The 27,645-nt window shown below is 47.5% G+C and overlaps 1 protein-coding gene across 1 annotated transcript in view; it reads right to left on the bottom strand.

Annotated features, from left to right (window-relative positions):
- Positions 1 to 27,645, bottom strand: part of INPP5B (inositol polyphosphate-5-phosphatase B) — a 76,920-nt gene that overhangs the window by 43,744 nt on the left and 5,531 nt on the right. The window contains 3 exon segments of the mRNA XM_015135734.3: positions 17,276 to 17,389; positions 17,392 to 17,655; positions 26,255 to 26,365. Of these exon segments, the coding sequence (XP_014991220.3) occupies positions 17,276 to 17,389; positions 17,392 to 17,655; positions 26,255 to 26,365 (489 nt within the window).

Genomic DNA, 27,645 nt, shown 5'->3' with positions numbered 1-27,645 from the left:
AGTCACACCAAACTTACCTTTTCAGACACTGCCTATTCACTCCACCCCTGATCCTGATCATCTTTCCATATCCCAATTCCACCTTCACATGATGAACTACAAACTCATCCTTCAAGACTCAGTTTAGGAGTTATCTTCAAAAAGCTTTCTCTGGCCCTCTCCTTACATTCTCACATAATGATTCCATGATAATGATTCCATTATGATAACGGAACCATACCTGGGTTTCACTGTTCCTATCTGTCTTACCTCTACACCTAGACCACAAGATTCTTGGAAGCAGGGACTGATGTGCTCTCTCTGTGGCCCCAGCTCACCACAATAGATGGCACACAGCAGGCAGGCAGTAAACACACCCTAAACAAGCAGCCCCCAGGCAGATTAAGCTCAGTGTGATTTTTCTGTGTACTCATTGACCACCTTTCATGCTGACAATTGAAACCATTTCCCCAGGAGCAGCCTACCAAGTAAGTCAACAAGCTACAGTAACAACTGCAGCTTGATTTGGATGTGTAAAAGTGCAAGTGTTCTATTTTTCTTGCAAATTCTATGCTTTGTACTGCATATTCTGTAGAACCAAAACTCGCACATGCCTCACTAAATAGACAATGTTGACCCTCGAGGCGCCTTCCTTAGCCCAAGCAGCAACATGGCCTAATATAGACCCATAAGCTCTTATCTGAAGCCCCTTGGGCCAAGTGTATTTTGGAATTCAGAATTTGGGGGACTTTAGGAAGATAACACATTACCTATATCAAATACTATATAACCACCGCAGCAGGGTCTGAGGCAATACCCAGTTAATCAAATGCTTTTATATTTCCACAGTATAACTTATGAATAGTAATACTGAGTGGGATAAACAAAGCCTATAAATAGTCTTATGTCAGTTCAAGCAAGTCTTACTGCCAAATTGAGCTTAGGTCAAACTTACAAGAAAAATTTGTTCCAGCCTTCAGAGCTTTCAGGACTTCAGAACTGCTGATAAGGGATTGAGGATGGTAGTTAATGAGCATGGCCTGACATACTTATATGCATTAGAAAGGACTGGAGTATATGTCTATGTGCATAGATACCATGCTTATAAATATTCACATATGCTGTATTTGTATGGACCCACACACAGACACATGGAAAGTCTGGAAGGGTGTACAGCAAAATGTTTACAGTAGTCATTTCTCAGTGGTTACATTTGTTTTTATTTTTGCTTATATGTATTTCCTAGAGTTAGCTATAATAACCTATTTTTTGTGTTTTATATACATACACAGGCTTTGGAGTCAAAGACACGTTTTATTGAGAAAGTTATCCAACTTCTCTAAGCATCTGCTTCCTCATCTGAATAAGATAACAGTGTCTGCCTCATATGATTGCTGTCTTATTTTCCAGTGGTTAACTTGAGGGTATCCCTCACTGCATGACCAAGAGGTGTTCTAGAAGCCAAATAAGATGTGTTGGGGCCGGGCGAGTTGGCCCACACCTGTAATCGGAGCACTTCAGAAGGCGGAGGTGGGCGGATTAGGTCAGGAGACCATCCTGGCTAACACAGTGAAACCCCGTCTCTACTAAGGAATACAAAACATTAGCCGGGCGTAGTGGCGAGCGCCTATAGTCCCAGCTACTTGGGAGGCTGAGGCAGGAGAATGGCGTGAACCCAGGAGGTGGAGGTCGCAGTGAGCCGAGATTGTACCACTGCACTCTAGCCTGGGCGACAGAGCAAGACTCCGTCTCAAAAAAAAAAAAAAAAAAAAAAAAAAAAAAAGATCTGTTGAAGGCCCAGACCTATGAAACAAAGATAAGCAGCAAGGCCTTGATTTTAACATCCTGTAGCCAGGCCTACCACTGAATTGGAGCCTGGGTTTTTCTTTTTCTTTGAGATGGAGTCTCACTCTGTCGCCCAGGCTGGAGTTCAGCAGCGCAATCTTGGCTCACTACAACCTCTGCCTCCCAGGTTCAAGTGATTCTTGTGCCTCAGCCTCCCAAGTAGCTGGGATTACAGGCATGCACCACCACCATGCCTGGCTAATTTTGTACTTTTAGTAAAGATGGGGTTTCTCCATGTTGGTCAGGCTGGTCTAAAACTCCCAACCCCAGGTCAATCCGCCCGCTTCAGCCTCCCAAAGTGCTGGGCTTTTCTAAAACATGCCATCATACAAGGAAAAAATAAATTCAAACTAAAATGGAAATACCGCATTTCTTTTGAGAATCATCTGAGAGGCAGCAGCATCATTTCTTCATTCAGTTGCTCCTTCTGTCTCCTTTTGCTATTTTCCTCCTTCATGCCCCCTAGTTATTTGTAGGTACTCCCCAAGCCCTAGACCAGTACTGTCCAATAAAACTTTTTTGACCGGGCGCGGTGGCTCACGCCTGTAATCCCAGCACTTTGGGAGGCCGAGACGGGCGGATCACGAGGTCAGGAGATGGAGACCATCCTGGCTAACACGGTGAAACCCCGTCTCTACTAAAAATACATTTAAAAAAATGAGCCGGGCGTGGTGGCGGGCGCCTGTAGTCCCAGCTACACGGGAGGCTGAGGCAGGAGAATGGTGTGAACCCGGGAAGCGGAGCTTGCAGTGAGTGGAGATCGCGCCACTGCACTCCAGCCTGGGTGACAAAGCAAGACTCCGTCTCAAAAAAAAAAACAAAAAAATAAAAAATAAAAACCTTTTTTGATGATGAAAATATAACTGCGCTGTCCAATATATATTGAACACTTAAAATATGGCTTGAGGCCGGGCGTGGTGGCTCATGCCTGTAATTGTAGCACTTTGGGAGGCCAAGGCCAGCGGATCAGGCAGTCAGGAGTTCGAGACCAGCCTGGCCAACATGGTTGGCCATGGTGAAACCCCGTCTCTACTAAATATATAAAAATTAGCTGGGCACAGTGGTGGGCACCTGTAATCCCAGCTACTCGGGAGGCTGAGGCAGGAGAATTGCTTGAACCCGGGAAGCAGAGGTTGTAGCGAGCCGAGATCGTGCCACTGCATTCCTGCCTGGGTGACACAGCAAGACTCCGTCTCAGGGGGAGAAAAACAGATATATATATATATATATATTTTTTTTTTTTTTTTTAGGAAATGAAAAACTGATTTTTTTTCTTTTTATTTTTTTTGAGAAAGGGTCATGCTCTGTCACCCAAGTTGAAGTGCAGTGGTGCAATCTTGGCTCACTGCAACCTCTAGAGCCTCCCGGGTTCAAGCAATTCTCCTGCCTCAGCCTCCCTAGTAGCTGATATTACAGGCACGCACCACCACACCTGGATAATCTTTGTATTTTCAGTAGAGACAGGGTTTCACCATGTTGGCCAGGCTGCTATCAAATTTCTGACCTCAAGCAATCCGCCGGCCTAGGCCTCCCAAAGTGCTGGGATTACAGGCATGAGCCACTGCGCCCAGCCAAAATACTGAATTTTTTATTTGATTTTATCTAAATTAAGTTTAGTCTGTAATCTCAGCACTTTGGGAGTTCGAGATGGGAGAACAGCTTGAGGCCAGGAGTTTGAGACCAGCCTAGTCAATCAACATAGCAAGACCCCATCTCTTAAAAAAAAAAAAAAAAGCCATATATGGCTAGTGACTACCATATTGGACAGTGCAAATCTAGACCTTGTTCTTCCTCCTCTACGAGGAACCCACCAGCCATCCTGGTTGATTATGAATGGGGATGTCCAGCCCTGTCTGAGCTCAGCACCTCCACTGTCCCCTGGGCATTTCTACAAGATATTCTGCATGCAGGGGGGACCCAGGTAAAACTGTAGTCTGATTCTGGACTCTTTCCCTGAGCTCTCCCGCCTGTTACCAGCACCATCATTCTTCCTATCAGCCACGTGTACAGCAGTCTTGCCATCGGCTCACCTCTCTCCTTAGGCCCCCCCAGAGAGAGTTACTCATCTGTTTCTTCAGTCTCACAGCTGCCTTCCTCCAGGCTACCATCTCCTCACTTGCTACCTCAGGAGTCTCCCAACTAAGAGATCTTCCCACTTCTCCCTACGCATTTTGCCTCTGCGCTTGGCCTGATTAAACTGATTTCATCTCTCTCTGCTCTAAATCTTCCTGTATTACACCACTGCCTACAGGTTAAGACCCAAACTGGTTCAACTGGCACCTGACACTCTTTGCATATTGGCTCCACTCCCCCTCATCAATCCATCACCCACAGACAGCCCGATCTAAAAGGATAGATTCCTCATACACACCATCCGCACTCCTGCCTTCATATGACGTTCCTCCTACTTTTTGGCCACCTCTCCTTCGAAGCCCAGCCTCAACTCCTACCTCCACCTTCATGAAGTCCTCCCCAGCCACATAAGTCCTCAGTAGTCATTTCTCCGAATTTGAGTGTCTTCCTGTCTATATAACATGCCTGGCACTTTAAAAAAACAAAGTGTTTTGGAAAACGCCTTGGGCTTTAGAATAAAATAGAGCTGGTGATGTTACTGACTCCATCCATCACCTCATATGAACCCTCAAACAAATTATTTAATTTGCTTCCTCATATGTAAAACAGAAGTAATGCTACCATACTTATGGGGACCTCAAAAGGATAAACAAATATAATCTACATGAGTCACGAACCTAGCACAATGCCTGGTACACACCAGACATTCAGGAACTGTTCTTTTCCCTCTTCTCCATCACTCCTAATCCCCCACTGCTTTAATAATGATGACTACCATTTATCAAGTACCTCTCATAGTTAGGTACCATGTTCAATGCTTCATGTATTGTGTTTGATTATTAGCCTTGTTTTACAAATAAGGATATTGAGGTCTACAGCAGATAGCAGACATGCTCCAGGACATAGAGCCAGTAAATGGTGCAGCTGACATTAAAACCCAGATCTGCTTGACTCCAAAGTCCCACAGCCTCCCATTTTGCATACATGAGGACAACATCATCAATGAAACTATAAACTCCCAGGGGTAAGTATGATGTGAAGAGAAGGTTTAAATCTGTTTGGATAACCAAGCAAAAGTATCAGCACAGTCTGTACAGGATATGTGGGAGTGTGGCTGTCACTGCTGGGTGGAGATCACATCCTACCCTTCCTGAGCACCTACTAGACAGGTCTAGGAGGAGGTGTCCCCTTCTATCTTCTCAGTCACCAGACTTTGCAATGCATCCCATTTCCAGCATCCTGGAAGAACCTGCAAAACCACGTGAGCAAAATACCTGCAAACCATGTAATTCAAAATACCTGACAGTTCAAACTGACTGGATTAAGTGAGTAGGTTCAATGCTTGCCAGCAATATCATGCCCTGCACACACCACCAGGGGGACATTCCCCAGGCTCTCTCAGTCTGAGACAGGGCCTTCCACACTAGCAAAGAATTCATGGGGAAATAAACCAGTCTAGATCCAACTACCTAGAATACAAGTCAGGCTCTGTTGATGATGACAACGATAGTATTAAAAATATTAATAATATTAAAAGCAAATACTTGGCTAGGTGCAGTGGTTCATGCCTATAATCCCAGCACTTTGGGAAGCCGAGGTGGGCAGATTACCTGAGGTCAGGAGTCCGAGACCAGCCTTGCCAAAATGGCAAAACCCCGTCCCTACTAAAAATACAAAACAATTAGCCAGGCGTGGTGGCGGGCGCCTATAATCCCAGCTACTCGGGAAGCTGAGGCACAAGAATCACCTGACCCAGGAGGCAGAGGTTGCAGTGAGCCAAGATCACGCCACTGCACTCCGGCATGGGAAACAGAGCAAGACTACATCTCAAAAAAAAAAAAAAAAAAAAAAAAAGAACAAATACTTAAGGCTTACTGCACATCAAGTGCTGTTTAAATCACTTTACATATATTTTATCCTCACAACTACTATATGAGGTAGGTGTTGTTATTACGTCCACATTACAGACCAGGAGATATACATAGAGGTTAAATAACTTGCCCAAGAGCACACAGTAGTAAATGGCACACAGCCAGGGTTCAAACCTAGGGAATCTGAGCCAAGAGTCTGTGTTCTCAACCAATAAACTATATCACCGAGGAGCAAACGAGGGGCTCAGAAAGCATTTCTGGCAGAGAAAATAACTTCACCAAAGCACAAAGATAGGGCATTATAATATGCTTGGAAACAAGTAATAATAAGTAGGATAAATAAGTAGGGAAAAGTTTTATTTGAGAAGCACTAGGGATACAAAAGAAGAGTGTGGCCAGGCGCGTTGGCTCATACCTGTAATCCCAGCACTTTTGGAGGCCGAGGCAGGCAGATCACTTGAGGTCAGGAGTTCAAGACCAACCTGGCCAACATGGAGAAACCCTGTCTCTACTAAAAATACAAATATTACCCAGGTGTGGTGGCGGGCACCTGTAATCCCAGCTATTTGGGAGGCTGAGGGAGGAGAATCACTTGGACCCAGGAGGTGGAGGTTGCAGTGAGCCGAGACTGCACCATTGCACTCCAGCCTAGGTGACAGAGTGAGACTCCGTCTCAAAAAAAAAAAGAAGAAGAAGAGAATAAGAGTTAGGGCTCCAGTGTGACCTAGGGCTCAAGTGTGACCTGAGTTCTATTTTCGACTCCGCCAATGACCAGGTGAGTGACTACAAGCATGTTACCGACCCTCTCTAAGCCTCAATCTCCCAGCTAAAAAATAGAGATTCTCGGCCAGGCACGGTGGCTCACGCCTGTAATCCCAGCACTTTGGGAGGCCGAGGCAGGCGGATCACAAGGTTAGGAGATCGAGACCATCCTGGCTAACACGGTGAAACTCCATCTCTACTAAAAATACAAAAAATTAGCCGGGTGTGGTGGCGGGCACTTATAGTTCCAGATACTCAGGAGGCTGAGGCAGGAGAACGGCCTGAACCCCGGAGGCGGAGTTTGCAGTGAGCTGAGATCACACCACTGCACTCCAGCCTGGGCAACAAAGCAAAATTGTCTCAAAAAAAAAAAAAAAAGTAGAGATCCTCTTATGGAACTTTTGTGACACAGTGTAAGGCCCATGGACTCAAAGTAAGTGCTTAATAAATGGTAAGTGCTACTAACAATGATAACAACAGTAGTAAATTTAGGCTAAGCTGTAAGACTTCAAACACCATGTGGAGTTTGGATTTTACTCTTATGACAAAAAGGAGCTAAGTGTTTACCTAGCATATAGTACACAGGGCAGGTAACTCTTGAGTGACATTCATAACACAGGACACCTGGCATTAAAAAGAATGGAAAAAAAACATTTTTTTCCATTTCAGCTTTGCCACCATCCCAAATTGTTTTGTTACTTTCTTCAAAGTTAAATAACCATGTTTAGTTTTCTTTTTTCATTTCTTTTACATTTCTCAATTATCTCATAGCTTTAAAAAGGAGTGTCATAGATTCTATTATTTAAAATGAACACAGGGCCAGGCACAGTGCCTCATACCTGTAATCTCCACACTTTGGGAGGCTGAGGCGGGAGGATCACCTGAGGTCAGGAGTTCGAGACCAGTCTGGCCAACATGGTGAAACCCTTTCTCTACTAAAAATACAAAAAAAAATTTTCTTAAATTAATAAATAAAATAAAGACCACGTGTACTGGCTCACACCTGTAATCCTAGCACTTTGGGAAGCCGAGGCAGGTGGGTCACCTGAGGTCAGGAGTTCAAGACCAGCCTGGCCAACATGGCAAAACTCCATCTCTACTAATACAAAAATTAGCCAGGCGTGCTGGCGGGCACCTATAACAGGCGTGCTGGCGGGTGCCTGTAATCCCAGCTACTCAGGAGGCTGAGGCAGGAGAACTGCTTGAACCCAGGAGGTGGAGGTTGCAATGAGCCGAGATTGCACCACTGCACTCCAGCCTGGGAAACAGAGCAAGACTGTCTCAAAACAATAAAAATAAATAAAAATTGGCTGGGTGTGGAGGCAGACACCTGTAGTCCTGGCTATGTGGGAGGCTGAGGCAGGAGAACCACTTGAACATGGGAGGTGAAGGTTGTAGTGAGTCGAGATCACGCCACTGCACTCTAGCCTAGGTGACAGAGCTAGAATCTGTCTCAAGAAAATGAAAATTAAAATAATAAAAATAAACAAAAATTAGCCGGGCATGGTGGCACACGTCTGTAGTCCCAGCTACTTGGGAGGCTGAGGCAGGAGAACTGCTTGAACCTGGGAGGCAGACATTGAGGTGAGTCAAGATCACGTCACTGCACTACAGCCTGGGCGATAGAGCGAGACTCCGTCTCAAAAAATAAAATAAAATAAAATAAACACAGACATCTCTAAAAACACATCTCATGCCAAGCAAACCTGTAAGCTCTAGACTGAAACTCCAGTTTGCACCCTGTGCAAATCCAATTTAGGCTGGCAAGGACTAAATATGACCAGTTTAGCTTTCAAGGAGGAAGACTACAGTGCAATTACTTTACAGCAACAGGTTGGTTAGCAGTGATAGGCCCCTGGAGAGATGACTTGAATTTTTCCTTCTCAGGCTTCCCTTCAGCGGGCCTTCTGTGAACTGTCTGTGGTCTGGTGATAAAGCTAAAAGAGAAGTGGGCAAGAGCAAACCAGGAAGGGGGGAGGGCAATGCAGAGACGCAGAGCATGCTCAAAGAGGAACAGGGCAGGAGCTGTTCAGGCCACAAAGCACCTCAGGCTAGAAACGGTATGGGTCTCTACAGTTCAACCAGAGACAGAGATTTTTTGAGCACCTACTGATGTACAAGGCATTCGGCTGTCATTTGGGAAGGAGAGAGAATGCAAAATGCTAAAAGCAGCAAGTTGAAGCTTACAAAAATGTAGCTGAATGAGAAGTCAATAAAGAGGTGAAAAAGTATAGGGCTTTATCCAGAAACAATAACCAGTGAAGTCTGAAGTAAAAGGAAATGAAGACAACTTGTAGCAGATAAGACCAGAGAAGCAGGTTGAGGTCAGTCAGTGCAGGACTTGACCACTACACCAAGGAATTTGAACTTTATTCTATAGGCAACAGGGAGTGGTACAATATTCAAGTTCACATATAAAATAGTAAAACACGATCAAAGTTATGTTCTAAGGAGATCCCTAAGGGAGAGGGAAACTTGAGGTTGGGAAGACTTACAAGAAGACTACCGCAACAGTTCAGCTAAGAGGATATCAACATGAATGATGGGGATTTTGAAATGTGGGTAGATAGGAGAGACACTGCAGAAAAAAAATGAACAGAATTTGCTTATTAGACATGAGAGCAGAAGGAAGAGTCAAGGATGCCCTGAGGTTGTTAGTGATTGCATTCAGAAATATGAAAATGGAGGGAGGAAGGGAGTAAGTGCAGTTCTTTTTTGTTTTGTTTTGTTTTGTTTTTTTGAGACGGAGCCTCACCGTGTTGCCCAGGCGACTCCGTGTTGCCCAGGCTGGAATGCAGTGGCGTGATCTCTGCCCACTGCAACCTCCGTCTCCAGGGTTCAAGTGATTCTCCTGCCTCAGCTTCCCAAGTAGCGCGGATTACAGGCGCAAGCCATCACACCTGGCTAATTTTTGTATTTTTAGTAGAGACAGGTTTTCACCATATTGGCCAGGCTGGTCTCGAACTCCTGACCTCAGGTGATCCACCCACCTCAGCCTCCCAAAGTGCTGGGATTACAGGCGTGAGCCCCTGCACCCAGCCAATGCAGTTCTCATCAGGAAGAAATCCCCCTAGGACAGACCCTGAAGACAGCAGCCAGGTTCTCAGTTCTCCGAGGTGAGCATTTACCATTTCTTTTTCTTTTTCTTTTCTTTTTTTTTTTTTTTTTTTTTTTTTTTGAGACAGTCTTGCTGTGTTGCCCAGGCTGGAGTGCAGTGGAGCGATCTGGGTTCACTGCAACCTCCACCTCCAGGGTTCAAGCAATTCTCATGCCTCAGCCTCCTGACTAGCTGGGACTACAGGCCCATGCCATCCCGCCGGGCTAATTTTTGTATTTTTAGTAGAAATAGGGTTTTGTCATGTTGGCCAGGCTGATCTCAAACTCCTGGCCTCAAGTGACCCGCCCACCTCAGCCTCCCAAAGTGCTGGGATTACAGGCATAAGCCACCTCTCTTGGCCCGCATTTCCCATTTCTAATTGTATTTCCCAAATGAAAGCACATCTAAATAATTTAGCATTGCTTAAGTCCTGTGTGACTTTCCAGGAGGCAAACATTCACTCCCATTTTAAAGACATAAGAGGAAAGTTGAGACACATGTTTAATATTGTACAAAGAAGTCAGGCGTGGTGACTCATGCCTCTAATCTCAGTACTTTGGGAGGCTGAGGCGGGAGGATCACTTGAGGCCAGGAGTTTAAGACCAGCCTGGGCAACACAGGGAGAACTTGTCTCTAAAAACAAAAAGACGCTGGGCATGGTGGCTCACACCTGTAATGCCAGCACTTTGGGAGGCCAAGGCAGGCGAATCACTTGAGGTCAGGAGTTCAAGACCAGCCTGGCCGACATGGTGAAACCCTGTCTCTACTAAAAATATAAAAATTAGTCCAGGCATGATGGCTCATGCTTATAATCCCAGCACTTTGGGAGGCCAAGGCGGGCGGATCACCTAAGATCAGGAGTTCAAGACCAGCCTGGCCAACATGTTGAAACCCCATCTTTACTAACAATACAAAAAGTAGCCAGACATGGTAGCACATGCCTGTAATCTCAGCTACTTGGAAGGCTAGGGCAGGAGAATTGCTTGAACCCAGGAGGTGGAGGCTGCAGTGAGCAGAGATCATACCACTGCACTCCAGTCTGGGTGACAGAGTGAGACTCCGTCTCAAAAAATAAATAAATAAAATAAAAATAAAAATAAATAAAAACAAAAACAGAAAGTAATAGTGCACCAAGGAACAATGATAAAAAGAAAAAGAAAAATGTCCAGGCCACTTGACATCCACTTTGTTTAAATTCTCATTGTTGGCATTCCAAGAAAGTCTCTTCTCATTCATATCTGCTAGCTTCAGTTCATGTATGGATCACCAATAACAAAACTGTTAGAGTGTAATTTATTTTATATGTTTATCTATTTAAATTCAGAGATATCGCTATGTTGCCCAGGCTGGTCTGGAACTCCTCAAATAAGACTCCCGCCTCAGGCCGGGTGCGGTGGCTCACGCCTGTAATCCCAGCACTTTGGGAGGCCGAGGCGGGTGGATCATGAGGTCAGGAGATCGAGACCATCCTGGGTAACACGGTGAAACCCTGTCTCTACTAAAAATACAAAAAAATTAGCCGGGTGAGGTGGCGGGCACCTGTAGTCCCAGCTACTCGGGAGGCTGCAGCAGGAGAATGGCATGAACCCAGGAGGCGGAGCTTGCAGTGAGCTGAGATCGCACCACCACACTCCAGCCTGGGCGACAGAGCGAGACTCCGTCTCAAAAAAAAAAAAAAAAAAAAAAAAGACTCCCGCCTCAGCCTCCTAAGTACCTGGGACTACAGGTGCGCACCACTGTGCCAGGCTAACAGTGTATTTTAAGTAGCAAAGAAAAACATGCAAGTCAGCTAGCATCTATCCTCCAACAGTACAGTAACTTTCCTCTGATAAATACTGATGCCTCCCTCTTTCTGAACTGTCCCTCCCTGAGGATTTTTCTGTTCAAAGCTCCACTTCTAACTGAGTGTTTGTGGGTCACCTCACTTGCTCTCAACAATCACTGTAGAATTCCAAAACAAACTGTTTTCAGAAGAAAAAAAGAATCTTTAGGGGTTTCTCTTGTACTAGAAACAAAAAACTGGGTTAAGTGGCACAAAGAAGGAAAATGGAGAGGGGAACAACAAAAGGAAGAAGAAAAACGAATACAGTTCTCTTTTGTTTAAGGAAACAAAGTGACCTAAAATAAGTTACTTAGGAGCCTGCAGAGCTTCCCACAAAGGTGGAAATTATGGGCGATATTTGTACTCTAAGATAAACAAAAGCAAATTTATTTTCTCCATGCTAAAAGGATATGTTGGTCACACAAGTTTTACCTATTAGTACTGACAAAACAAGATGAAAGAGAGAGTGAGAGAGAAAACCAACCCAGGGGCTATTTTGCTAACATGCTCTCTGGCTTCTACTCTGGTAAACTAGGTTACCCTTCATGTTACCCTCAGATATAAATAGCATTCATTTCCTTTCACTGGCCAGACAGACTTTAATACTTTGTTTCCTGGGTCCAGAAGAAAAAATACTTATAACACATCTCCTTTTAAATTTGAGTTACTAAAAAGCTGGCTCATTTCTCTTTTTCTTTTTTTTTTTTTTTTTTTGAGACGGAGTCTCACTGTCACCAGGCTGGCGTGCAGTGGCGCGATCTTGGCTCACTGCAACCTCTGCCTCCCGGTTCAAGCGATTCCCCTGCCTCAGCCTCTCGAGTAGCTGGAATACAGGCGCACACCACCATGACCAGCTAATTTTATTTTAGTAGGGATGGGGTTTCACCATGTTGGCCAGGATGGTCTCGAACTCCTGACCTTGTGATCCGCCCACCTCGGCCTCCCAAAGTGCTGGGATTACAGGCGTGAGCCACCGCGCCCAGCGAAGCTGGCTCATTTCTAATCAATTTTGGATTAAAAAAAACAAAATGTATTTGCTATTACTGCTTTGTTAAAATAGCCCAGAATGGCCCCCGTGGGACTTCTGAGTAGCCATAGCCATTTCCTTTTTAGTGCATAGTTCAAAATCCTCCAGAACACAGCTCCAGGTCTCTGCGTGTACCCAGGATGCAATGCAGGTGAACATTTTACGGACTGACTCGGATAAGTGCTAGGCCCTGTGCAGGATCCTCAATGGGGTTTTCTGAATAAGAGCAACTTCAGTTGCTAGATGGAAATAATGAGGCATTTCTCCCAAATCAGACTTCACTCTTTTTAAGGAAAGAAACAGCTGCACAAGGAAGTTAACAGCATCCCTGGTCATCTAGTGGTTAGGAAGAAAAAAAAAGGAAAAGAAAAAGATATTAAGAACAGTTAGGCCAGGTGCAGTGGCTCACGCCTGTAATCTCAGCACTTTGGGAGGCGGAGGAGGGCGGATCACGAGGTCAAGAGATGGAGACCATCCTGGCCAACATGGTGAAACACCGTCTCTACTAAAAATACAAAAATTATCTGGGGGTAGGGGTGTGCATGTAGTCCCAGCTACTCGGGAGGCTGAGGCAGGAGAATTGCTTGAACCTGGGAGGCGGAGGTTGCAGTGAGCCAAGATCGCGCCACTGCACTCCAGCCTGGTGACACAGCAAGACTCCATCTCAAAAAAAAAAAAAAAAAAAAAAACCGGCCGGGCGCGGTGGCTCAAGCCTGTAATCCCAGCACTTTGGGAGGCCGAGGCGGGTGGATCACGAGGTCAGGAGATCGAGACCATCCTGGCTAACATGGTGAAACCCTGTCTCTACTAAAAATACAAAAAACTAGCCGGGCGCGGTGGCGGGCGCCTGTAGTCCCAGCTACTCGGAGGCTGAGGCGGGAGAATGGCGTGAACCCGGGAGGCGGAGCTTGCAGTGAGCCGAGATCGCACCACTGCACTCCAGCCTGGGTGATAGAGCGAGACTCCGTCTCAAAAAAAAAAAAAAAAAAAAAAAGAGTTAAATAAGTGAAGGAGCAGAAAGACTCCTACCAATCTACAGATTCAACTACCAATCTAATGTCAGTGCAAGTTGGGCTTGGCAACTTGCACCTGAAGCAGTTGAAGAGGCCAAGAGAATCAAATGAACAGGCTGCCACTCAACCAGAAGCATTACCTCACTTCAACACCACAACTTGGCTCCTAGACACTGGTCTGAACCTGAAGACATGGATTCCAGTCTGGAACTAGCTTCATTTCATTTTTCTACTATAATTTCTACCAAGCTCAACCTAACACTCCTGAATTCAGCAGAGACAAATCAAAGACAAGAAAGGACATTTTGGAAAGCATCATCAAAGATCATTCCTATCTCTACCAATGCAAAGGCAAGGAATGAAGACCAGATTCACCTGTCCCCCAAAATACCTGGGCCTCGAAGGTGCTCTGTGCCCTTGGCTCACGGTACAAGGAACGCTGTCCTGCTGGGCCAACCCTATACTCTCTTACCTCTATCTATGTATTATCAGACTCCTCCCCGTCAGATGGCCAGCTCCTGAGGGGTGCCTTGTTTCTCCTGCCGTGCATCAAAACCAGCATTTTTTCTTTTCTTTTCTTTTTTTTTTTGAGACAGAGTCTTGCTCTTGTCGCCCAGACTGGAGTGCAATGGCACGATCTTGGCTCACTGCAATCTCCACCTCCTGGGTTCAAGTGATTCTCCTGCCTCAGCCTCCCAAGTAGTGGGGAATACAGGTGCCCACCACCATGCTCAGCTAATTTTTGTTTTTTTGGTGTTTTTTTTTTTTTTTTTTTTTTGAGATGGTGTCTCACCCAGGCTGGAGTGCAGTGGCGCAATCTCAGCTAACTGCAACCTCCGCCTCCTGGGTTCAAGCGATTCTCCTGCCTCAGCCTCCTGAGTAGCTGGGACTATAGGCGCACGCCACCATGCCCGGCTCATTTTTTTTGTATTTTTAGTAGAGACGGGACTTCACCGGTTAGCCAGGATGGTCTCGATCTCCTGACCCTGTGATCCGCCTGCCTCGGCCTCCCAAAGTGCTGGGATTACAGGCATAATCCAACGCATTTGGCCTAATTTTTATATTTTTAGTAAAGACGGGATTTCGCCATGTTGCCCAGGCTGATCTTGAACTCCTGACCTCATGATCTGCCCGCCTTGGCCTCCCAAAGTGCTGGGATTACAGGCATGAGCCACCGCGCCTGGCCAGAAACAGCATTTTTAAGCAACCGTTTGCCTTGGGTTCTCTAGGCTATCAAGAAGTGGGGACTTTGGTCATATGCATATAGGAAAAAACAAATCTACTACTCTATTTCCCTTGGAGCCTGTATCAACAACCAGAGGCAGCCCAAAGGGTTCTTCCTACCTGTTATAGAAGATGTAACTCTCCTCTGAGGCCAGAATAACTCTGGAAACAGAGATGACCCAACTAGAACTGGGGAGCTTGATACCATTTCTTACCAATTTTAGCAGGAACAACTTAGCAATTAATAGTGTCACCCTGGCCGGGTGTGGTGGCTCACGCCTGTAATCCCAGCACTTTGGGAGGCCGAGGCGGGTGGATCACGAAGCCAGGAGATCGAGACCATCCTGGCTAACATGGTGAAACCCCATCTCTGCTAAAACTACAAAAATTAGCCAGGTGTGGTGGCAGGGACCTGTAGTCCCAGCTACTCGGGAGGCTGAGGCAGGAGAATGGCGTGAACCTGAGAGGCGGAGCCTGCAGTGAGCCGAGATTGTGCCACTGCACTCCAGCCTGGGTGACAGAGCAAGACTCCGTCTCAAAAAAAAAAAAAAAAAAAAAAAGTGTCATCCCACTTACTGTAGGTATTACGAAAAGACAAAATTTTTTCTTTTTTTTTTTTTTTTTTTTTTTTTTGAGATGGAGTCTCACTCTGTCTCCCAGGCTGGAGTGCAGTGGCACGACCTCAGCTCACTGCAACCTCTGCCTCCCGGGTTCAAGCGATTCTCCTACCTCAGACTCCCGAGTACCTGGGATTATAGACATGCACCACCACACCCATCTAATTTTTGTATTTTTAGTAGAGACAGGGTTTCGCCATGTTGGCCAGGCTGGTCTCGAACTCCTGACCCCAGATGATCCGCCCACCTTGGCTTCCCACAGTGCTAGGATTACAGGCGTGAGCCACCACGGTGCCTGGCTGACAAAATTGTTTAAACTATTTCTTTATTTATTTTAGAGACAGTTTCACTATGTTGCCTAGGCTGGAGTGCAGCAGCCAATTCACAGGATCAATCATAGTGCACATCACCCTCGAACTCCTGGGCTCAAGCCTCCCACCTCAGCCTCTCAAGTGGCTGGGACTACAGGTATGCACCACCACGCTCAGCTTTCAAATTATTTTAAAATAAAAATAAAACCGAAACCTTAACAATAATTCCTCTCCAGCATATGGCTAGTCTGTTTTTTGAAAGGAAATGAAAGACTGAAATCCCTCAACATTTCTCACTCCGGGCAGCTAACTGGTTTCAGAGCTGGCTGGCCTGACTTCTCATAGAAGACTAAGGGAATGAAGTGCCTGCATGGCCTGGCTCTGGTGTACTGGCTGAGAACACAGCACCCACCTCTTTCTGCTGCCATTGGCTTTGTCCTCCGCCAATTGTCTGGATTCTGGCAGCCTCTTGTGAAGGGGCAAGGAGATGATGTGCTCTTAAACTCTCACCCGTCCCAGCACCATAGCCCAGAATGTCATGGAAACTCAAGCGATAGTGAACTCTGAGATAAGCCCAAGGAAGATGCAAACTATCAGCACCATCAGGCGCTTCAATCGCACCTTGTGGTGGCTGCAATGAAGGAGAAACATAAGCACTGAGGAAGTCCTCTGCTCACCTCGTTTCCTCTCATTTTACAAACTCTTGTGCAACATGCCACTCCTCCCTGCCCCTCATAGTTTCCAAGTCTTGTAAGAGCAAGTGGAGTGCTGGCCCACACTTTACACAGCTACTTGACAGGCTCTTCATTGCTGGTAGATGACTGTCACAAATAGGTACTAGGGGTCATGCCAAAGTTCGCACATAAATGGAGCCTCACGGACACACCCAAGGGGAAAAAAGCACCAGGGGCCCTTGCAGAAAACCCCGGAGCTAGACAAAAAAAGACAGGTCTGCAGGTCCTCCCAGAGCACGGACTCACCCAAATTTCAGCCCTGAGCCCCCCATCTCCAAACGACAAGCTCCTGCTCAGCAACTGGCCTTCTGTGCTCCCCATTATCCACCAACAGCTGGGTGGGAAAAACCTAGTCCCTTTACAACCCGTAACCTCATCGTGACCTCTGGTCCCAGAGTAGACAGGACTCCCCAAGACTCCAGCCCTGTGCACTCCGCTATCATCACAGGGGCTGAGGACGGAGGACGGACAGAGCCCCAACACATACCACACCTCACCCAAAGGAAGGCTCTTTCATAGGCAGTGCACCCCCCCTCCACCCGCCACGCGACAAACTCAGAAGGTCAGGATTGAAGAGCAAGCTGAGATGGAGAAACAGGCCCAGAGAGGGGCAGCAAGTGGCCCGAGGTCACACAGCGAGTTCGGAACGGGGCTTTACTAAAACCCTAGCCTCCGGATTCCCGAGTACCCCATTCCCACCCGCCTACCCTCGTCAGGCCCGCCTGAGAAGAACATCACAGAACTTCTGCCCCAGTGTCCCCGCCGCCGGAGGGCCACCAGGACTTTGGTCTTCGTCCCGTGCGTCCACTGGCCAAACCGCAGACCCTGCCCACCCAAGGGCCGGGCCCACAGCCGCCCCCGGCCCAGCTCCCGAGCCCAGCTTCCCGCCGCCCGCCGGACCTGCAGAGTCGCACTCCCTGGAGCCGGCGGCGGCAGACATTTCCCTGCCTGCTTCCTCAAGCTCTTCATCCCGCCGCCCGCCCCGCGCGCTCCGCCCCCAGACGAACCCGCCCCATGTGCCCTCTCCATCAATCGAAAGCCTGTCTTTTCCATCGCTCCGCCCCAAAACAGAACGGAGCCCGCCCCCTGTGGGCGGGTCTCCTCCAATCCCCACCGCTCCTTCCGAGACGGATACCTGCCTCCGCCAATTGTCGCGTACCCTGGCCAGGTACCTGGCGCCGAATTACAACCGCGCGGCGTTGGCAGCTCCAGCTCCGGCTCTGCGCACCTGTACCGAGACAGCCACAGGAATTCAGGATCCCGGGTCGTAGGATCGAAGCCTGTGCAGGAACAAAGGGGGCGGATTGAGCCACGGGCTTGATGAGCTAGTTCTGCATGACTGTATTATCCCGAGAGACTCCAGCCCTCTACCTCTCGCGCACAGAAGGGTTCTGTGCGCACTAAGGTTCAACTGCAAGAATAATTGTGAACACAAAAGTACTATTCCAAGGCAGAGACCACCGCCATTCCTTGAACCTCACGGTAACTATGTGCCAAGGTCTGTGCTTCGTATAAATATTATCTTCCTACTCCTCGTAACACACCTTTTATGAAGGAGGAAACTATTATCCCAATTTTCTTTTTTTTTCTTTTCTTTCTTTCTTTCTTTTTTTTTTTTAGACGGAATCTCGCTCTGTCGCCCAGGCTGGAGTGCAGTGGAGCGATCTCGGCTCACTGCAACCTCTGCCTCCCGGATACAAGCGATTCTCCTGCCTCAGCCTCCCGAGTAGCTGGGACTACAGGCACGTGCCACCATGTCCAGCTAATTTTTTGTATTTTTAGTAGAGACGGGGTTTCACCATATTAGCCAGGATGGTCTCCATCTCCTGACCTCATGATCCACCCGCCTCGGCCTCCCAAAGTGTTGGGATTACAGGCGTGAGCCACCACCCCCGGCCTATTATTCCAATTTTATATACAAGGCAACCAAGTTCAGAGAGATTAAGTCTGAGGTCGCAGACTGACTAGCAGAGTGGAGGATTCAAACAAATGCCAGAGGGTTGGGGGATTTCACCACCCATAACCTCCACCAGCAGTTGGCAGCCCACGCCAGAGAAACACACACTCTAAGTAAGCAGTGTGTTTACTATGAAATATATCAAGACAAGTCCTCTGTTTCTCCCTTAATCAGACTGCCACTCTACTTTCTATAAATTCTTTTTTTTTTTTTTTTTTTTTCTGAGACGGAGTCTCGCTCTGTCGCCCAGGCTGGGATCTCAGCTCACTGCAAGCTCCGCCTCCCGGGTTTATGCCATTCTCCTGCCTCAGCCTCCCAAGTAGCTGGGACTACAGGCGCCCACCACCTCGCCCAGCTAGATTTTTGTATTTTTTAGTAGAGATGGGGTTTCACCGTGTTAGCCAGGATGGTCTTGATCTCCTGACCTCGTGATCTGCCCGTCTCGGCCTCCCAAAGTGCTGGGATTACAGGCTTGAGCCACCGCGCCTGGCTCCTAGAAATTCTTGAGTCACCTCTGTCTCTGACTCAAACCCTCTGACTCAAACTATCTGACTCTGGAACAATTGCTCTTAACCCTTCTGCTATCCTGCCTGCTCTGTTTGTAGAGCATCATGAACCTGACCGAACTGAATGGGATGTGCAAGGACATGATATATAAGAAGACTTGAGTTCCAGTCCTGACTATGGCACTGCCAGACGCAACTTTTAAGTTATCTTCAGCATTTACATACTATTAACCCGTACTTGGCCTTGTCTGATCCTCACAAAACTCTTGGATTATTGGAGAAAGCAAGTTTATACTTCCATTGTATAAATAAAAAAGCCAAGGTCTGAAAAAATAAAATATAGTAGGACCAGGCGCATGCCTGTAATCCCAGCACTTTGGGAGGCTGAGGTGGGAGGATCATGAGGTCAGGAGATCGAGACCATCCTGGCTAACATGGTGAAACCTCATCTCTACAAAAAACACAAAAAATTAGCTGGCCATGGTGGCTTGCACTTGTAGTCCCAGCTACTCGGGAGGCTGAGGCAGGAGAATCCCTCTAACCTGGGAGGTGTAGGTGAGCTGAGATCACACCACAGCATTCCAACCTGGGTGAAAGAGTGAGACTCCGTCTCAAGGAAAAAAAAAAAAAATACAAAAATTAGCCGGGTATAGTGGCGGGCACCTGTAATCCCAGCTATTCAGGAGGCTGAGGTAGGAGAATCACCTGAAACCAGGAGGTAGAGGTTGCAGTGAGCTAAGATTGCACCACCGCACCCCAGCCTGGGTGACAGAGCTAGAATCCGTCTCAAAAAATTAAAATAAAATAAAAAATAGATAAAATGTAGTGTTCACATTCACATCTAGGAAGTAACAGAGCTGGGATCTGCACTGAAATCTCTGAACTCCGAGGGCTTTGGCATCAGAACCTGAAGTTTCAAACCTGGTCCTATTCAATTTTATTTTTATTTTACTTATTTATTTTTTTATTTATCTATTTATTTTGAGACAAAGTATTCCTCTGCTGCCCAGGCTGGAGTGCAGTAACATGATCTCCGCTTACTGCAACCTCTGCCTCCCGGGTTCAAACGATTCTCCTGCCTCAGACTCCTGAGTAGCTGAGATTACAGGCACGTGGCACAACGCCTGGCTAATTTTTGAATTTTTAGTAGAGACGGGGTTTCACCTTGTTGATCAGTCTGGTCTCGAACTCCTGACTTCATGATCCGCCAACCTTGACCTCTCAAAGTGCTGGGATTACAGGGGTGAGCCACCACACCCGGCCCCTATTACTTCAATTGATGATTGATCTTGGGTAAGTTACTTGCCTCCTCTGTGTCAATTTACTCGTCTGTAAAACAGGATATCTACTTCTTAGTATTGTTCAGAAGACTAAACGGAGAAATACAGTTGTTGTGCATTGTCTCGATATCTAGAAAAATGTCTGGCACACAGTAGGTGCTCAATTAATGTTAGCTAACTGTGATCCCTTGTTAGCCGAAGTTTCTCTAATAGTAGACTCTTAGCCAAGACACTTCCATTCTCTGGCCTTTCGTGCTGTACAACATTATCCATCAAGGACTGGGTGAAAAAAAACTAGTTCCTTTTGCCTCTAGTGCCTCTAGTAAAATGAAAGAGTTGGGCTGGTGGATATTTAAGAGTCTGTCAATACTGAGAGTCCTTTCTCACCCAGGTCCCTCCCTAAGGAAATCCTCATCATGACAAGCACTCGGAGAAGTTGGTTGGTACAGAGTTTCTCTGCTGGTTACCCCAGGTGTGGTGTGGACTTCAGAAGGATGAGCAGGTAAGGGGACTGCAAGACACACACCCAATCCTAAAAGAAAGAAGTCATCCTTGACTCCTCTCTCATTCTCATAGCTACCAACCTCTGTTCATGCAGTCAACAAATACTTATTAAGTGCCTGCTATATGCCAGGCACTGTTTTTTGTTTGTTTGTTTGTTGGGTTTTTTTGTTTTTTGGGTTTTTTTTTTTTGTTTTTTTTTTTTGGAGACGAAGTCTCGCTGTGTCCCCCAGGCTGGAGTGCGGTGGCGCGACCTCGGCTCACTGCAAGCTTCGCCTCCTGGGTTCACGCCATTCTCCTGCCTCAGCCTCCTGAGTAGCTGGGACTATAGGCGCCCACTACCGCGACCGGCTAATTTTTTGTATTTTTAGTAGAGACGGGGTTTCACCGTGGTCTCAATCTCCTGACCTTGTGATCCGCCCGCCTCGGCCTCCCAAAGTGCTGGGATTACAGGCGTGAGCCATCACACTCGGTTTTTTTTGTTTGTTTTTTTGTTTTTTTTTTAAGATGGAGTCTCGCTCTGTCACCCAGGCTGGAGTGCAGTGGCACGATCCTGGCTCACTGCAACCTCTGCCTCCCAGGTTCAAGCGATTCTCCTGCCTCAGCCTCCCGAGTAGCTGGGACTACAAGCACGTGCCACCATGCCTGGCTAATCTTTTTTTTTTTATTTTTAGTAGAGACGGGTTTCCCCATATTGATCAGGCTGGTCTTGAATTTCTGACCTTGTGATCTGCCCGCCTTGGCCTCCCAAAGTGTTGGGATTACAGGCGTGAGCCACCGTGCAGGCCGGCACTGTTCTTATCTCTGCAGATGAAGTTGTGAAAGTAACCCAAACTCACTGCCCCCATGGTGCCCTCATTCTCATCAGTTGCAAGATGCCTCCGTATCTTGCAAGTCCACCCCTTCTTCCCCATTCCCATCGCCAGGGGTCTCCCAAGTCCCAGCCTCATTTTCCATTCCTTAGCCATTCCAATACATTCCTATCTCCCTGCTCTGGCCTCTCTTTTTCTTTTTTTTTTTTTTTTTTTGAGAGGGAGTCTCGCTCTGTCGCCCAGGCTGGGGTGCAGTGGCCGGATCTCAGCTCACTGCAAGCTCCGCCTCCCGGGTTTACGCCATTCTCCTGCCTCAGCCTCCCGAGTAGCTGGGACTACAGGCGCCCGCCACCTCGCCCGGCTAGTTTTTTTTTTGTATTTTTTTAGTAGAGATGGGGTTTCACCGTGTTAGCCAGGATGGTCTCGATCTCCTGACCTCGTGATCCACCCGTCTCGGCCTCCCAAAGTGCTGGGATTACAGGCTTGAGCCACCGCGCCCGGCCTGGCCTCTCTTTTTCTATACTATTGCCAGAAGAACTTTTCTAACTTGCAAATCTTGCCTTATCACTCTCCAGCTTAAAATTCCTTAATGGCTCTTTAGCCTTCATGAGATGCTCTCTGCTGACCTTTCCTGGCTTAGCTCTCTCCACAAAAATTCACCTCCTACATGAAGGCTTCCTGAGCTGTTTACAGGCGAGAGGGTACCATGAGTTAAAGAAGCACTAGAGCAAAACACGCAAGAGCTCAGGTTCTGGAGTAGAACTTTTTTTTTTTTTTTTTTTTAAGGGGGGTGGGGAGACAGAGTCTCGCTTTGTCACCCAGGCTGGCAATCAGTGGCATGATCTCGGCTCACTGCAACCTCCACCTCTTGGGTTCAAGCAATTCTCTTGCCTCAGCTTCCCAAGTAGCTGGGACTACAGGTGTGGGCCACCACGCCCAGTTAATTTTGTGTTTTTAGTAGAGACGGGGTTTCACTATATGTTGGCCAGTCTGGTCTCGAACCCGTGACCTCACGTGATCCACCCGTCTAAGCCTCCCAAAATGCTGGGATTACAGGCGTGAGTCACCGTGCCTGGCCTGGAGTAGAACTATATAATCCTGCCTAATCCTGGCTCTGTCATTTACCAGCTAGGTACTCAGGCAACACTCTTATCCTCTCTGAGCCTGTTTCCTCATCTATGAAATGGACACATAGATAATACTTCCCTTGTAAGATCGTGGTAAAGAGTAAATGAGGCCAGGCTGGGCGCGGTGGCTCACACCTGTATTTCCAGCACTTTGGGAGGCTGAGGCAGGTGGATCACAAGGTCAGGAGTTCGAGACCGGCCTGACCAGTATGGTGAAACCTCGTCTCTACTAAAAATACAAAAATTAGCCAGGCATGGTGGCCTGCGCCTGTAATCCCAGCTACTCAGAAGGCTGAGGCAGAACAGTCACTTGAACCCAAGAGGCAGAGGTTGCAGTGAGCCAAGATGGCGCCACTGCACTCCAGCCTGGGCAACAAAGCAAGACTCCGTCTCACACACACACAAAAAAAGTAAATGAGAGGCTGGGCGAGGTGGCTCACGCCTGTAATCCCAGCACTTTTGGAAGCTGAGATGGGCAGGTTACCTGAGGTCAGGAGTTCGAGACCTGCCTGGCCAAAGTGGTGAAACCCCATCTCTACTAAAAAATATAAAATTTGGGCAGGCACAGTGGCTCACGCCTATAATCCCAGCAGTTTGGGAGGCCAAAGTGGGCGGATCACCTGAGGTCCAAAGTTCGAGACCAGCCTGGCCAACATGGTAAAACCTGTCTATATCAAAAAATACAAAAATTAGCCGGGCGTGGTGGCATGCACCTGTAGTCCCAGCTACTCGGGAGGCTGAGGCAGAAGAATCGCCTGAACCCAGGAGGTGGAATTTGCAGTGAGCTGAGATTGTGCCACTGCACTCCAGCCTGGGCGACAGAGCCAGACTTTGTCTCAAAAAAAAAAAAATTAAAAAAAAAAAATTAGCCAGGCATAGTGGCAGGTGCCTGTAATCCTAGCTACTTGGGAGGCTGAAGAAGGAGAATCACTTGAACCCTGGAGGCAGGGGTTGCAGTGAGCTGAAACCGCACCATAGCACTTCAGCCCAGATGGGCAATAAGAGTGAAACGCGGTCTCAAAAAAAATAAAAAAAAAAAAAAAGCCGGATACGGTGGCTCATGCCTGTAATCCTGTAATCCTAGCACTTTGGGAGGCTGAGGTGGGTGGATCAAAAGGTCAGGAGTTCGAGACCAACCTGGTCAACATGGGGAAACTTCATCTCTACTAAAGATACAAAAAATTAGCTGGGCATGGTGGCACGCGCCTGTACCAGCTACTTGGGAGGCTGAGGCAGGAGAATCACTTGAACCCGGGAGGTGGAGGTTGCAGTGAGCCAAGATCGTGCCATTGCACTGTAGCCTGGGCAACAGGGCGAGACTCCATCTCAAAAATAAATAATTAATTAAATTTTAAATTTTTTTAAAAAAGGAGTAAATGAGATAATGTGTGAAAAGTTCTTGGAATAGTGCCTAACACATGCCAAATCAACAATGAATGCGAGCTATGAGTCTTCTTGTAGAGGGGAAAAACATTTTCTGAGTTCTTGCTCTGTGGTAGGCACTTTTACATGTGTTATCTCATTTAATTCTCACAACCCCATGTATAAGGTATTCATTACATACAGAAGCCTATAAAAACTACAGTTCAGAGAGGTGAAGTAGCTTGCCCAAAGTTGTCAGCTAGGAACTGGCAGAGATGGGTTTCAAACTCAAGGGGCTGTATAGCCTCAAAACCCAGGCTCTTTGGTGTTATTTCTATATTATACCTCCTACAACTACTAATAATAATCATAAAATATGTTATCATTATTTTAAGATTTAGAGATAAATTTCCCACTGCTTAATAAATTTTAAACCTCTTGGCTGGGTGCCGTGGCTCATGCCTGCAACCCCAGCACTTTGGGAGGCCAAGGTGGGTGGATCACCTTAGGCCGGGAGTTCGAGACCAGCCTGACCAATGTGGTGAAACCCCGTCTCTATTAAAAATACAAAAAATTAGGCTGGGCGTGGTGGCTCATGCCTGCAGTCCCAGCACTTTGGGAGGCGGACGCGGGTGGATCACCTGAGGTCAGGAGTTCAAGACCATCTTGGCCAACATGGTGAAACCCCGTCTCTACCAAAAATCCAAAAATTAGCTGGGCGTGGTTGTGGGTGCCAGTAATCCCAGCTACTCGGGAGGCTGACGCAGGAGAATCGCTTGGACCCAGGCGGCAGAGGTTGCAGTGAGCCAAGGTCACACCATTGCACTCCAGCCTGGGCGACAAGAACGAAACTCCATCTCAAAAAAAAAAATTAGCTGGGCATTGTGGCAGGCGCCTGTAATCCCAGCTACTCAGGAGGCTGACGCAGGAGAATTGCTTGAACTGGGGAGGTGGAGGTTGTAGTGAGCCCAGATTGCACGACTGCACTCCAGCCTGGGCAATAAGAGCAAAACTCGGTCTCAAAAAAATCAAATAAATAAATATCTTAACCAGGCATTCAAGGCTCTACAATCATGTTTCTACTTCCTTTTTTTATTTTATTTTTTAGAGACAGGGGTCTCATTCTGTTGCCCATGCTGCAGTGTGGTAGAGCAATCATAGCTCAATGTAGCTGTGAACTCCTGGGCTCCTGTGATCCTCCCGCCTTAGCCTCCCAAGTAGTTGGGATTACAAGCAAGCTACTAAGCCTAGCTGCTGCTTCTGCTTCCTTTTCCCTTATCCCCTAGTTTGAATCCAAGGGCAGTCCACTTCCTGGCACAGCAAGCAAAAAAGGTGAAATCCCTGGAGGCTCAGGCTCCACAGCAAGACCACAGAGAAGACCAGCCCTCTCCCACTGCCACAAAGACAAGAGATAGCCTGAAAGAAGACAGCTAAAAGTGCTGGGTAAACACTTAAGCCCCAGCACCTGTTGGCTTGAATTTGCATGTTCTATGACTAATCCTCTGCTCTGTACACAAACTCTCCTTTACCTGCTGGGCTAACTTCCCATTCTAAACAAATTTTGTCCTAGAGGCCACTAACCTTTCACTGCTAGCCCAAAGCTAGACCATTTTCTCAGCTGCAGTGAGTGACAGCAGGGTTCAGGGGCAGGAAAGCCAATATGACAGATGGTTCTAGCTGTGAGTTCTAGCTGTGGGTAGCAGACAGAGGGAAGCTGGGCTGCTGGAAGCTGCTTAGCCTGCCAACTTGTAAGAGATTCTGCATCACAGTCACAACCTACCCTGTGCAACCCTGCCCAGAGCCAGGAGGGCAAAGGGGCCCTGCTCTGGTTAACACTCAACTCCAGAAACTGTAAACACAAAAGCAAACACCATGGTTGGCTGGCAGCCTGGGGGCACTGTGGCTTTACACCAGCAGCTTTGAAAGGACACAGAGGCCGGGCGCGGTGGCTCAAGCCTGTAATCCCAGCACTTTGGGAGGCCGAGACGGGCGGATCACGAGGTCAGGAGATTGAGACCATCCTGGCAAACACGGTGAAACCCCGTCTCTATTAAATACAAAAAAACTAGCCGGGCGAGGTGGTGGGTGCCTGTAGTCCCAGCTACTTGGGAGGCTGAGGCCGGAGAATGGCGTGAACCCGGGAGGCGGAGCTTGCAGTGAGCTGAGATCCGGCCACTGCACTCCAGCCTGGGTGACAAAGCGAGACTCCATCTCAAAAAAAAGAAAGGACACAGAAACCATGGGGTATGAGTCTAAAGGGTGGAAAGTCAACTGGCGTGGGTGGGTGAATACCCAGCACCCACCCACCCCCAGGGAGCCTGGGGTCTTACCTACCTGGACAGGCTCTGGCAACTTCGTGGAGGAACATCCTGGTTTGTGAACCAAAAGGTAGCTGGAATACGAGGCTAAGCTCTGCTGTGTCCAGCTGGATGGTCACATCTGAGCCTGCACAAAGGAGTCAGGAAATGAACCCTTGGCTGCCAGGAGCTAAGTGTTTGATGCAGCCTAAGGCTAGAGTCCTCAGAATGGAGAATCAGCAACCCGGACTCCCAAAGCCCCTTCAGTCCTTAAGCAACTTACCTGGGACTGCTGCTGGCACAAGGAAACCCTCTGTACCCTGAGTTCCAAATTAACATCATCCCCTCTTTATAGAGGAGGCAGATGAAGGCTCTGAAAAGTCAATAAGCCTCAACTGCAGTACTAGATGGAGCTGGGAGAGGGAGAGAACAGGTTCTCTGGATATGTAGTCTGTACCCCTCCTGATGAAATGAAAAGCACATAGAGGCAGACGAGGGGATGTCCATGGGCCAGTCTACCTGACTGTGCCAGGTAGTGTGATAGGCACAGGGAATACCATGGTGAAGAGAATACGCGTGGGTCCGTCTCAGGGAGCTAGACTGTAGAAGGCTTCCCTATTCATAGCATATACCCAATACTGGGCACATGGTGAGCACTCAAAACATCTGCTGAACTAAGAGACAAACAGAAGTAACCTAGCACAGCAATTAAGAGTGTGGGCTCGGGCCAGGCGCGGTGGCTCACACTTATAATCCCAGCACTTTGGGAGGCAGAGGTGGGTGGATCACAAGGTCAGGAGTTCGAGACCAGCCTAGCCAATGTGGTGAAACCCCGTCTCTACTAAAAATTCAAAAGTTAGCCAGGTGTGGTGATGGGCACCTGTAGTCCCAGCTACTCGGGAGGCTGAGGCAGGAGAATGGCGTGAACCCAGGAGGCGATGCTTGCAGTGAGCAGAGATCACGCCACTGCACTCCAGCCTGGGTAACAGAGTGAGACTCTGACTCAAAAAAAAAAAAAAAAAAAAAATGTGGGTTAGGCCGGGCACAGTGACTCATGCCTGTAATCCAGCACTTTGGGATGCCAGGGCAGAAGGATTACTTAAAGCCAGGAGTTTGAGACCAGCTTGGAAAACATAGTGAGGCCCCCCTCCCCCATATCTATAAAAAATTAGCCAAATGTGGAGTCCCAGCTACTTGGGAGGCTGAGGTGGGAGGATTGCTTGAACCCAGGAGGCTGAAGCTGAAGTGAACCATATTTGTGCCACTGCACTTCAGCCCAAGTGACAGAGCAAGATCCTGTCTCAACAAATAAAATAAGAGTGTGAACTCTAGAATCTGGATTCTCTGAGTTTGAATCTTGGTTCCACCCCTTACTAAACTGTTTAGTTTCTCTGGGCCTCAGTTACCTTGTCCATAAAATGGAGATGA

The sequence above is a fragment of the Macaca mulatta genome, chromosome 1 (genome assembly GCF_049350105.2).
Source record: "Macaca mulatta isolate MMU2019108-1 chromosome 1, T2T-MMU8v2.0, whole genome shotgun sequence".
In the NCBI taxonomy this organism is placed as follows: Eukaryota; Metazoa; Chordata; class Mammalia; order Primates; family Cercopithecidae; genus Macaca; species Macaca mulatta.
The sequence above is the reverse complement of the archived record's forward strand: the minus strand, read 5'-3'. Positions and strand labels throughout refer to the sequence as shown.